Source organism: Cottoperca gobio, chromosome 8 (assembly GCF_900634415.1).
Source record: "Cottoperca gobio chromosome 8, fCotGob3.1, whole genome shotgun sequence".
NCBI lineage: Eukaryota > Metazoa > Chordata > Actinopteri > Perciformes > Bovichtidae > Cottoperca > Cottoperca gobio.
This window is the reverse complement of record NC_041362.1, coordinates 14,676,455-14,690,661: the sequence shown is the minus strand read 5'-3', so window position 1 is coordinate 14,690,661 and position 14,207 is coordinate 14,676,455. Positions and strand designations below refer to the sequence as shown.

At 40.7% G+C, this 14,207-nt stretch overlaps 1 protein-coding gene across 4 annotated transcripts in view; it reads right to left on the bottom strand.

Moving 5' to 3' along the window:
* Nucleotides 1-14,207, bottom strand: part of prkcbb (protein kinase C, beta b) — a 104,173-nt gene that overhangs the window by 76,546 nt on the left and 13,420 nt on the right. For all 4 annotated transcript variants that reach the window (XR_003832633.1, XR_003832634.1, XM_029437447.1 and 1 more), the window contains exon 3: nt 1,725-1,807. Coding sequence is in view for 2 of the 4 variants with exons in the window: in XM_029437447.1 (XP_029293307.1) it covers nt 1,725-1,807 (83 nt within the window). In the remaining 2 variants the exon portion in view is untranslated. The remainder of the gene's footprint in view (nt 1-1,724; nt 1,808-14,207) is intronic.

Below are 14,207 nucleotides of genomic sequence, written 5' to 3'. Positions count from 1 at the left end.
ATTGAGGTAATACAAGCGCAACGTCATTGCTTTACCTGAACTAACAATGTTCCATTTGTATTTTAATTAACACATTTCAATACACTGCAGATATTGGAGGAAGATAAACTAGAAAAATGGTTTTAGAGAAGCTTTAGCATCTATTTGGGTAACCGGTCCTGGGTAATGTATGGCCCTGACTAAAACAGAAGCTGTCAAAGAAGAAGAGGCTATTTGTGGCACTCAAAAATGGCACTAAGAATAAGAAGGAGAAGCAGTCAAGTGAAAGATGACAGAAAAAGAAGTGAGGTAAATGTTAGACATATAATAGGATGAGAGGAGAGACTGCAGAGACAGTTCTACTGAACACACCACGTAAGCCAAAGAGCGAACACAAGCGTTTCCTCTGGAGGCGGTTCGCTAAGTGTACTTGTCAGACCTAAAGGGCACTCCAGAGGGAGGTAAGGACACAGTTGAGGAACTAAAAGACCCCTGGGTTTTGAGAGGATAAAGTTGGCTCTTAAGAGAAGGAAGGCCACTAAGTCTGTCCTCTTGATAGGACAGGTAAGAGAATAGGTCTGGCAATTAAAGAATATAAATCGGAGAATACTTAAACAGTACTTCTCAGCTTCTTGAGAGAGCGGAAGAGATTATGATAAAAGTACCACTTAAAAGGCACTTGCTGTTGTTACAGCAGATGAGAAGCTGAGGAGAATACTTATTAATAACATAAGGACGAGAACGACGTTTAACCTCCAACACTGTATGTGTATGAAATAGTGCATAGGGGGAAACAGATTTCATTTGATGTGAACTGATGTGAACTGTGATATACGAAGCACTGGTACCACGTGTATATGATGTTGTAGTAGATAGTCGAAGTTGAATTTCTTAAGAAGAGATAAGGGCAAGTACCAAGAGTACATTTAGACAGCAGCTAGAGAAAGTGTGTTGCTACTTTCATGAGTAATTCAATATAAAGTTGAATTTTACAGTTTTCTTCATGGAGAGAAGATAAAATAATGCCTGAGCAAGATGTGAATTTGATAAACTGAACCCACCACTTTAAACAAGAGGTGCATACGCATCTAAAATCTGTTGAGATATTCATATAATAATGCAAATACAAATTAAAAACTTGAAATACAAAATGTCCTAATTTCATCCAGTGTGGTTCATTGTTGTAAAAATAAAAATAAAAGGAACTAAATATCTCTATATTATCACTTTTCATCACAGCCACAGTTGGGCTTGTTTGCTGCAATTACATCACGCAAATACGTTTTATTTAATGTGACAATCATGCAGCGAAACAAAGCTCTACATGCGATATGTAAGAAACTCAATTCAAAGTGCAAAAGACTTCAAAAAATGCTTCTATGAAATGTCTCATCCCATTCCACATCACCATACTGTACATCCCTTTCACATCTCAAGTGAACGTGTATTTCAGTTTCCCATCAGTGGAGCTGCTGGTTTTATTGGGCAGCTTCGGGTACAGGTCTACATTTAAAAAGGTAAACAGTATTGATATATAAACACAAGAGAATGTCCTGTGTGTGATGGCACAGTGAAACGGGCAAGACAGGAGAATGAGCTCAAGCGTAACTGAGGTGTTGACAGGTGATGGGAGCTCAGGAGCTGGAAGTGTGTGTGTGTGTGTGTGTGCAGTCTGTCGTTTCATCTCGTTCACATTCATGCACAGAAGCACTTTTTTAAAGGATTCATTTAGAGATTGTACTCACATCTGATGCAGGTCCTTTATCAGCACCTGGACAGGAGAAAGTGACGAACTCATGGCAACGCTTGTGAACCACGAAACAACACACTGTGGAAAGAGAGAGAGAGAGAGAGAGAGAGAGAGAGAGAGAGAGAGAGAGAGAGAGAGAGAGAGAGAGAGAGAGAGAGAGAGACATTTACCTCTGTGCACAAAATATGATGTTATTCGTAGTCTAAGAAAGTGTTGAACACAGATGAGTAGTTTTTAACATAGACTGTATAAAGCATGGACGTAGTGTCACTAACGTCACCCATAGGTGTGTGACTTTCCAATTCAGTATTAAAGGGAATCACACTGTATTCATCAGGATGAAATAAGTCAAGCAGTAGTGTATCAGTGAGTCGCACACAATAAATAACAGGTGAACCTCCTCATGGTCAAAGCTGACTATTGTGAAGGCTCACATGTGTTGGTGTATTAAGCATCTCTAGATATATGATGATCAAACGTGAGGTTCTCATCTCAATGACTTGCTGATGTTGGAGGCTCGGCTTTAAAATGTAAAAAGTACAAACTCAATTAGACGTTAAGTTGATGATATGCGATATATGATTATGAGCGGGAGGCTTGATGAAAAGAGTTATTTAGCTGTCACCGAGCTGTTAGAAGCAGCATTCACTTAACCTATGAAAAGCTTTAGCGGTGGTAAATGTACAGAGGAATGCTGTGCTTCTGACTTAACACCCACACACTCTTATTGTCGCTCCCGCACCGCTGACTCATTGTCAGTCACTCTGAATAAGAGCTCCTTCTAAATGTCTGGAAATGCAATGTAAAATGTAACCTCATATTAATGTTACAGTACTCCAAGTACCAAAAGGACTTCTTATTAACAGAATTGCCGTCACAAAGTTTGCTGTCAACAGAATTGTAAAAATCCTGCATTTAAAAACAAGATTCAAGGTTGAGCTTCTTTTTCTCCCTGGGCACAGATTTGTTGAAAATAACAAGTATGCACATAAATACAGACGAAAGATCAAAAGGAAGCGAGTACGATCACAGTCTAAGTGAGATGAGAAGCGTAACACGGCTCCACTTTCAGGTTGGTAAAAACTCAGCAGTGCAGAAACAGTGAAACAGTGAAAGCTCAGATGCATAGCGAGCCTGACATCTCCAGCCTGATCAATGACAGCTCCACTGACAGGCAAGACTAACAGAGGAGGCTAAAAATGTCTCACAATCGCAAACATTCGTCATGATTGTGCCCCAGAGTATATTCGTCTAAGGGAGAGACACCGAGAAGCGATGTAAATACATTGAACTACAGAGACTTCCATGATAGCAGGTTATAGAGACAATATTAAAACACCAAATATTCTTTGGTTCCAGCTTCTCATTTATGAAGATGTTCCGCTTGTCTTCGTTTAAATGTGATAGTAAACTTTGGATTTTAGAAGAACTCATCTTTGACTTCAGGATATTGCAACGGACGTTGAGTGTGACTGACACAAGCCAACATTTTGTTACATCAAAGCTGACGGTCAGCACGACACAATGTGAACTACTGAACTTCATTTTCAACTGGAGATGTCAATGTGCCAACAGACTTGTTGTGTAAATTATAATATGCACTACTAAACAATTGTGCAATCTCTAAAAATATTTGGACACAAAGCTTCCTTTTAGATCACTTCACTGTTCTTTTTTTGTCATACACACTTTGGTCATGATGAAATCCACCTCAGTTCAGTGGTGGAATGTAACATTAACTACAAGTACTGTACTTATCTACTCATTTAAAATTCACACCTCTCTTTTATCGTCTTCATAAAAGTTAAAGTGTGGCAGACAGGGTGCAATGGACTTCACAACTTTTAATTGGACCTCTGGCATTTGTATTTAACTTAGTAATCGACTGCATGCTTACAATGCAGAGGGTATGTTTGTTATCCACACCTTCACCGGGCCAAACAGAGGCCAGTAGAGATTGCAGTAGTGAAGAAATTTGACAAATCTTCTTTGCGACGCACTGTTAGTATCAGTCACTGGTAGATCAGAGTATTGAACACAATGTTAACATGATATTTTCACTGGTCCATTTACATATTGTTTTATAAGATATTCTATTTTATTAGATATTCTATTGTCAAACCTGCACAGAAAGGAGGGGCTATAATTAGCATAAATACTCTCTCCAACACACACACAAATTATGTGCACCCTTAATGGTACTTCACTCCCACACAATATCCTCTTTGGTCTCACCACCCACTCACACACACCACACACACACACACACACACACACACACACACACACACACACACACACACACACACACACACACACACACACACACACACACACACACACACACACACACACACACACACACACACACACACACGAGGGTGGAGGGGATAGAGGTAGAGATAGATATAGTGAGAGCTATGTGCACATATTGCTTCAAGGCAACTGCTCATTTGCAGTACGGCAACTGCCAAATCCCTAAGCAAAACACACACACACACACACCCACACACCCACAGCCTCACACAGATCAGTCACTAAAATAGAACTGAATCCTAAACAACGATATGACCCTTGGGCCAAAACAAAACAATACCATTACAAAAATATACCGTGCCAGAAATGAAGTGTGCTCTCCATTTTTCCCTTTATCCAAAGTCCTAGCTTTTCATCCACCCAAATATTTACCTCAGTCATCCGAGTACGTATCTGTTCAGTTAAGTACATACTTATTCACAATGGTGGGAATTCAAAAAGACAGGTGGCATAATCTAATTCCACAAAGCCAGACCAACGCGTCAAGTGGCCAGAAGGCTGAGGGAAAGAATGTAGAAACAGTAGTGCTGCTGGACACCGGGCGCAGGCGTTGGACATGTTAGGGAAATTATATCGGATAAGAAATCTAAATGTTAATTACAGTAAGTAGAAGTATTATCAGTAAAATATATGTAAAGTAACAAAAGAAAAAAGGTGAATAGCACATGGCGTTGTGTTGTAGCAATCACTATTTTGGTGTTTCTCCCCCAGTGTTGGTGTTATGTCCGCAGTCTACATGAATTATGGCTGTGTTTTTATTTGTAGCTGTGTGCAGTAGAGACGCTGATAAACAACTACACAGTTCACAAAGTTGAGGGGCAGGACCACACCTCAAACACTTCCTGTCATATTTCTATAAATTTAAGTCTTCCTTCATGCCTCGTTTTCTGTGCTCTACCCTCCCTCTCTCTGTCTCTCTCTCTCTCTCTCTCTCTTATATCGTATCTCATAAGGTTCCCTGGAGGTCTGCTGAGCCAGGAAGCCAGGGTAGAATCTTCCCGTAGCTTTCCCCACACTGCATTCGTCATCCTGCTCCTCCATTGCCATCTGCCAGTCACTAATACATTTCATATTTCAACAAACTTCAGGTTCTGGAGTCTTGCTCTGACCTGAAACTGGTGTCCGTCCAGTTACTGTAGAGGTCTCCTACCTGTGTCCCTCACAAACCCTCCCCTTCTCTGTTCCCCTCTGCTCCTCTTGGTGTCCCAGTGTACTGACCTCTGGTAGAGCTGGCACGCTGCCTATGTGCCTTCATTATTTATAGTATACATTAAATATTCATGAACATACACACACAAAAACAGTTTAATATATATATGTGTATTTTCCAACAGCTACAATATCTCCACATCTTTCTCTGCCATGTCCACCTGATTGTTATTGTCTTTTCTTTTTTCTATCTCTCCCTCTCTGATCAGAGTTACATCACTGTGGCTGTGACCTGGCCTTAGGTTACTGCAGAGGTATGCAGTGGCATACCTGTAGAGTGTACCTGTAACACTGGCTGAGCATTAAGTTACACAACAGGCTGCAGTTCGCACCTCAGGAAACCTTTCTCAGCCAACAAGAGCGGTCACTGTCAACTTAGTTAGACTGAGGATCAATTAAGCTGCTGAACAATACAAGTGTTCACAGGAATTATTCAATAATCAGCTTTACGATTTCTATGGTAATCTCTACCATCTCTTTCTCGGTCATTTTGTGACTTGTATTAGTGCTGTGCAAGTGTCAACATGTTCTCAAATGCTTTCCTCAAATCTTGTTCCCAGGAGAGAACATGCCACTGCATGCACAGTCACTGGGTGGTCCACATGGTTCTGTCCTTTACATGTTATGTCCCTAATGTACAATAACAGCCGAAACAATTTGTCAATTATCAATAAACAATCTGGAACTATTGTGATACTCATTTTCTGCACTCTCAAATGTGAGGATTTTCACTTTTTGACATTTCTTTGTAATATGTGATTGTAATGTTTCTTAAATCTAGTTTTTGGATAACACAAGGAATTTGAAGGCACCGCCCCGGGCTTTGGGAAGTTGTAATGAGCATTTTTCTTACACTTTTCTATAAACTAAATTTGATTCACTAATTGCTTTTAAAAGATGTTCACAAAATGAACTGATGCAGGCCAAATAATCGTGTAAAATACTGGAATTTAAATGATACACTTTCATCATAAGTGTCATTTCAATAAAAAACTAAAGCCCCTGTACATAACCAATGATTTAGATTATTCATGTCAAAGTGTAAAAATGGAAGTTATTTTAAATCTTGTTCAGTACACACATGCAATGCAATGCAGTTACACAAATGCTCATGTAGCTTTTGTGGGGGTTTTTTTTTATCTGCCACACTTCACAGGCAGTACTCACTCATGAAACTTGTTTTTGTCAGCTATAGCTCTTTGAAGTGTTCCACGTTGCCCCGACCCCTCCCCAACAGTCACATGACATCATTATGTAACGAGTGGTTGTCAATCAATACAGTCCTCCCGTCAAACTCTCTGTATTTCAATAGTGTGAAGAGGCGGGCTCAAACAGACAGCAACACACACCTCTTACAATTTAACAAGAGTACCTCAACGTAGCGTCAGTAAGATGAGAATACATCTTTTGTTTACTCTTGCACTAAAACAAGTAGCAGTTAATGTTTTCTTTGAACATCATTTCCATCGTATGGATCATAATGTCTATATGGGCTAATGTATTTGGGTTGACTTTTCTCAACAGGGAATAGTTTACTTCTATAAAGTTTTAAATTGCAAGCAACTTACCAAATGTCATTTGTTTACCAAACAAACTGCTAACCCTACTGAAGCTTTAATACGTTTAATAATGATGATTTACTATTTTAAGTATTTAAGTATTTTCTTTATTTTCTTCTTTTCACACCCCTCCCCCCCCCCGTTTCCCCCCATTTTTTTCTTTCTACCATGTTTTTCTCCTCCCCCTCCTGTCCCCCCCTTGTTGGTAGAACACAGCCTCTTCCTCTAATGAGCTGCCAGTGTGTGTGTGTGTGTGTGTGTGTGTGTGTGTGTGTGTGTGTGTGTGTGTGTGTGTGTGTGTGTGTGTGTGTGTGACGCAGTGACACGCTGTAGAGTGATGTCCTAGATTTAGATACCGTCAGACTCAGTGGCCAGGTCCAATGCTACGACACACGGAGTGGCAAAGCTCTCTCGTTGGTCTTATTTATTCATCTGTAGCTGTTGAAAGTACGTCACCTATAGTGTCACTCACACAAACACAAGACACAGTGTTACCTGGTTGGATACCCTGCTGTCACTCACTTGAGTATCTAACAGTGGGATCTGACTATCGGACCGAGGTTAAAGTTGAGCGGTGCGCCACGCCAAGGGTAAATCGCTTACAGCTAGTTGGGCGCCTCTGCTCTCCCAATAGCAACAAAATGGCACAGCCAGCAGTGAGCGGTTTTACTGCTGAACATGCAGGCGGCTTGAGCAGCCATAATGCTCCCATGATGGGGGAGGCTCTTTCAGCCTCTCATTTGATTTTTACATGATGACACAATATGAGCTGTAACCTGCAAATCAGGACTGTGCACTCAGCTAAAGCACAGCTAAGCTCTCCATTGAGAATAATGGCCATGTGTGACTAATGTGAAAGCTTGGTTACTTTCTGACTGACAGGATCAGCCATTTTCACATTGACTGGTATACTGACTGACTTGACTACAACACTTCTCCATCAGATCTTCTCCCTGACCACGTACTGGCAGACCTGGCACAGTGTTTAAAAAGCCTGGAGAGAGGTTTGGGCGAGCCAGACTATAGTTCCTGTTTCTGTTTCTTGCTCTTCCTACTGTCTCAGTGAAGAAACAACATCCTGATGAGTGGGGTGAAAGACTGAAAGAAGAAGCCGATGTGACTAGAAGAAGAGCAAGAGGATAAAGACGAGAAAGCAAGAGGAAGAAAGTCAATAATCCGAACAAAAAACGCCATTCACCTTGGGCACCTCCCCTTGTGTGTGTGTATGCGTCTGTAAGGGCTTATATAAGGGGGCTGAACAGCCTACGCCAATGTATAAATACCCATGATGCCGCTGGTGAAGCAGGGAGAAGGGTCAAGGGAGTGAGTCAGCACACCCATATCACTCCTCCTCTTTATCTCTCCTTCCATCAATCCATCCATCCTTTCTTCATCTTCTCGATTCTCCTCCTATACATCTATAATCTTTCCTGCCGTTACAGAGGATTTCACTTGGCATGTAAACTATGACCTGCAGTCGCTGACGATCGTAAGATCGTAAGCCAGTGTAAACAAAACAAAACAATCAATTACACTTTCACAAAAACACCCTTTTAAATTGCAGTTCTTTGATGTCAAGGTTTTCAAAAGATCTGTCGTGCTGAATTATTGTTAAAACCGTTTGAGATTCTCCTCACTGCGAGTGGGACCCAGATTCCCCTCAAACAAAGCCCGCCTGTTTGCGATCCTGGCTCCGAAATGGTGGAACGACCTCCCCATTGATGTCAGGTCAGCAGACAGTCTTCACACCTTCCATCGCAGACTGAAAACTCTCCTGTTTCGACTGCACCTCGGCCAATGAACTAAATAACTGTTCTTTGTATGTTGCATTTATATTGGTTTGGCTTATTTATAGCTAATAGTTGAATTTGTATTCTATTGTTTCTGTATATTGCACTTATGTTGCACTTCAAACTGGCTTATAAGCTATTGTACTTACCCAAGATTCTTGCTGTTCGGAGTTGTATCTGCATGATTGTTTGCACTTTTTGTACGTCGCTTTGGACAAAAGCGTCAGCTGTAATGTAATGTAATTTAAGAACTACAATTCTATTCATTTTCTATTTGATTCAGGTTTTCTTTTTTTTGTCTGAGTCCATCTGTTCTTCAAGAGGTCGTGCTGTGTTTTTAATTTCAGAATGGCCCGGAGCACACAGAGAGACGCTCGCTCATTTAATTTTACTCCTCTCAGGACACACTGTGTGTGTTGCTGACACTGACGGCTCACATGCAGTATGTTCATTGCTGGTTCGTGTTGGAGTTAAGCCTGGATGATGACTAGTCTGATTTCTTACAGTACTCTTGTGACAGTATTTCTCAAAAATATTGTTTTTGATAATTGTGTTTTCTTTAGGTAATACGTCTTTTACAGACATATTTTCACTAGTCAAACTTTCCATAAATGCACAACAAGACAATATTGCATTTTATACATGTAAGAAGAAAATGCTATCGCTAAATGATAGCCGTTTCACACATCATTTCCACATTGATAACAATTGTTAAAGAGTGTCTGCAATTACATCTAATACCGTAGATAGCTGGCCTGACAGCAAACTGGAGCTAACTGATCAGGAATCAGCGAAGTGCTTGGACTTGACACAAAGACCCAGACTTACACAAAATAATCAGTTTTCTCATCTTACCACACACGACGAGTCAACGGTATGAAACTATCAACCCAGTCTGTTGAAGCAATGGAGAAGTGACGTGTCGGCTGGCAAAAAGACACAACCCAGTCGCAGAAGAAGAGGAGGAAGGAGGAAGAGTATGATAGGGTCAAGTGAAAACTGACCGTAAAGTTCAATGATCCCTGACAGAAACATTGGTTTGACTGAAAACAAAACTTTTACAAATAAGCATTACAAATCTTCAATCTTCTTAATCCTTGTGTGGAATCTGAATAATTATTCAGTGCAAATTGAGATAGTGTACTCTATCTATTGTTCATTTTAATACGGGTCATTTGTACTTGACCACACAGTTAAAATATCTAATTAAATGAGTAGACTTGTGAGAAGAAGATACAGTACTTTGTAATATGTGTTAGACTTGTGAACATCACCTAATGCTGCATGTTATTCCTCTCAATAGTGTATCTTACATTGAATTATGAAAAAAAAGGAGACACTACAGTCTGGCTGGCTTCACGCGCCGTTTGATTTGAGTTTCTTCGCCGTGCCAGCGCTGTGAAGGAATTCTGGCACGATACGATTTTACGTGGTCTAACTTACACCTCCACCCTTATCCTCTCTCATTCACGGCATCCCTCTCACTGACTTTCATTCACTCCAGCTCCATCTCTCCATTTCTGTCCATCAGAGCCCGTCCGTCTGTCTCTTTCCTTTCATCCCACTCTCTCCGTCTGATTCTTTTATCGCTCACTTTTGATGTTACTTTTAGTTCCATTTCCTTCCTCTCTTTTATCACTTTCTGTCTCCATCGGACTCTCGTTCGGTCTCTAATGCTTCATTTCATTGCACTTTTGTCAGAGTTGCATTGGTCATGCAGTTGTAAATTTCCCAGTGTATCTGCAAACGAGCCGCTGCACTACAGTTAGGATGTGCAGTGCCTTTCCTATGGACACGGTGATCGAGCTTGCATCTGTTTCTTTCAAATGTGCAGATGAAATCAAACGTGCAAACCTCAGCTAAACATGACAAGGAGGGGATTGATCGTCATTATTTTTATAATGAAGTAAGTATGACTGGGTATTGATAGATTTCTTCTGATACAGGGTCAAAACAATGCCTGCATGTCAGTAACAAAATGATTTACCAGCAGCTGTGGTTGGTGGCAAATCAAAGTGTTAGACAGATTAAAGTTTTAACCTGATGATGATGCTACATGAAAAGTTAATGCATCAGCAAAGTAATTATGATTTCTCCTCTGGGTACCATGAATACGTGTATAAAATATCAAACCATCCAACAGTTGGTGAGATATTTCAGCCGCGGTCCAATCTCAAGGTGATGTCTTAAAATAGTTTGCTCTGTCCAACCAACGTATATAACAAAGAGAAAAGCACAGCAAATGTTTTTTGATTGATAATTAACTTGAAAAAATGTATCGATTATGAAAGTTGTTTCGAAATTGATCTTGTATCAATCGACTGATCAAATAATTGACATTGAATTGATAGTCGTTTCAACTCTGACGCACATCGTCATCTACAACTACAGATGTTCAATATCCAGTCCTACATCATTAATCTCTGTACAAACAGTGCTTCTCTGTTCTTCTTCCATCTGTGTGTGTGTGTGTGTGTGTGTGTGTGTGTGTGTGTGTGTGTGTGTGTGTGTGTGTGTGTGTGTGTGTGTGTGTGTGTGTGTGTAGGGCCCTTAGTTTCCTCTTAAAGCCTACATCTACCTCCACAATGGCAGGCAACTGCAGAACATGTCCATCCAACACACACAAAACACAAAAATAAACACACACGCACACATCTCCTGCACTCTACGTCAACGTTTCTCCTCTCTGCTGCCCTCCTCCCTTTACCCTGCCACTTTCTCCCTCTTAACTCCCCCGTAAACAATACCTGCTGTTTTGGTCCAGACAGCAAGAAAAATAACCGAGGGGAGGAGAGAATAAGTAAGACAAATAGAAAGCTTAAGTGCATACATTAAGTATGTATGACTGTTGAGTGCATTTAATTTGCTGAAGAGCATAATCGTTATCCTCAACATTCAGTTTCATCTAATCTACTGATTTACTCATTAATTCAGAGAGAGAGAGAGAGATAAAGAGAAAGAGGATGAGTGAGAAAGAGTGGAGAGAGAAAGGACAGAGGGGTGAGAGTGAAGAGCTGCAGATATTGACAAGAGAGTCGATGAGACTAACTGGTTTGAATACCAAATAATGAACTAAATTCAAGTTGCAAAGATGCTAGCAATTATTTAATGGAACATACATGTTGGCACGATACCACAAGTCTGATAATGTGACTTATATCTATGGTCATTTCACAACATGTTGTTGTACAGGCTGGCATTGACAAAAAACATGAAGGACCGTCTCTTAACTCTGGTCAACAATCTACTGCGGGTTTGTGCTACAATATGATCCATCACCAACAATAGTCCACTTTGTGAAAGCTTCCCCTGTACTGGTGCTCATCTTTTCTTTAAAATCCTGCAGCACATTGTAAGTGATGCATTATGGACCGCAAATGGACTGCATTTTATTCAGCGCTTTGGACAATTCCCTGCTCAGTCACCCATTCACACACACATTAACCCACCCATGGCAGTGAGCTACCATGCAAGACACCAACCTCAACATCAGGTTCAGTGTTTAGCTGAAGACACTTCAACACGTGGAGCTCCAAACACCAGCCCTGCAAATAGTATAATAGTATAACTATTTTCTTTTACTCTGAAGTCTGGATTGCGTAGAGGCTCATTTAAATAAAAGTACTTATTTGCTCTGCAATGAGACATTAACACAATGTAAAGGAATTTTCTTAAACCTGCAGACACATAGCTTTGCAGTAATGTGTAGATATACTGATGAAGAGTGCAAAAAGAGGAAAGAACTTCACGAGTGGGCAAATTGTGTGAGTGGTGTGTAGCTATATTTACCATGTCGTTCCACACCATACAGCATGCACCCTGTTTTCTTTCTTTTTCTTATCTCTGCAGCCGTGACTTTGTAATTCTAATGAAAATGTTTTTTTACAGTCTTTGGTTCGTCTCACTCGATGCTTGGCAACAGACCAGTGCTGCCTGGCCCCACACACACACACACACACACACACACACCTTTACTCTTCCGTCTGGCCCTTTCTAAAACATAAATGGTGTTACAGGAAAAACATCATTATGGTTATACCGGTTAATTATAATAATTAATCTATGAAGAAGAAACAACAAATAATTATGTTTAATTGAAGATATAGCAGGTGGATGATATTTGAGCAATATTCTCTCTCTCTCTCTCTCTCTCTCTCTCTCTCTCTCTCTCTCTCTCTTCTACTCTCTCCTAGAGCTCATGGAGTCTCAAAATCAACACTTATATTCGTAAACTGATAAATGGTCGGACAGGAAACAATAGAAGGAAATTAATGAGGGGTGAGCAAGGTCGGGAGGCAGACTGCTGGGGTTAGAGTGGAAGAGGAACAGATGGCAGCTGAGAGAGAACAAGGAAGAGATGTGAAGGGAGGAGGGACACAGAAGCAGAAAGTCAAAGAAAGAAGGAGACATAAAGATGGAGGCGGGGAGACAGAAAAAGAGGTCTGGGATCACTGCTCTCCTGTCGGCCTGTGTCCCTGTTGCTAGGATACCATCCATAGATGAATGGGTTAAAGTATCTCAGGAGCAACAGTGACATAGTTAGCCGGTACACACACACACACACACACACACACACACACACACACACACACACACACACACACACACACACACACACACACACACACTAAACTTGGAGTCCTTAATGCTGTGGATGAAACTGAGCCACGACGTTATGTCCGAGAAATTAATGTTTGTTTTACTGGCAGGAAGGTTTGTAGGGTAAACATGTAATAAACTGTAAAATCCCCATAAACATGCTATGAACAGGATATCATCAAACCCAGTTGCTGCAGCTGTGTACAGTAGCAATTGTGGACATGCATTATATGGTCTTACAAGAAAACTGCTGCTCACTTTTGTACAGATCCAGTGCTACGTGTGTTTTATGTAGTTTGTATTGAAGGAAACCAGATGCATTACAGACGCCTCAGTAAAGACAGAGCAGCACCTTTGCAACCTTGCATAAGAAACTGACTGTATACATCCATGTTGGTGGAAATATATTTCAGATTCAACGTCTGAAACTTAATGAACTTTTGTCCAAGAAATTATATCGCTGTACATTTTCAAACCCACAACAGCAGCACAGCAGCATCTCACCCCCAGCAGTTAGTAATCCAGGTGGGCCATTCCACCTACACACCGTGATTCACGTTTTAGAAATGTATCTCGTCATTTCATCATATTGCCCGATCAGGTTCAATCGTAGATCAGCGCCATTAAAAACAACAAATACAAAGTGGGGCAAAGGTCCTGTGACAGTGGTCATGGAGGAGACAAGTGATGGGAAAGTGAATAATTAGAGAACGATGAGCAGAGGGGGCATATAGTGGTGGAGCAATGTGGGTGGAACAAAGTCAGTAAGACACCTTTACTGACAGACAGTAGTGTGGTAGATTCACACAATCATACAGAATTTCTACCACTGTTTTCCAGAATGTTATTGCACAAAGCAAAATATTAAAATTAATTGAAACAGTCTTACAAGATACAAGGTGATGGTGTAAACATCTGTCCAACATTGTTTTACATGAGGAGTTGAAGCACATGAAGAAGAAACTCATTAGTAGAGTATCATACTTTAATCTTCTTAGCGTCAGC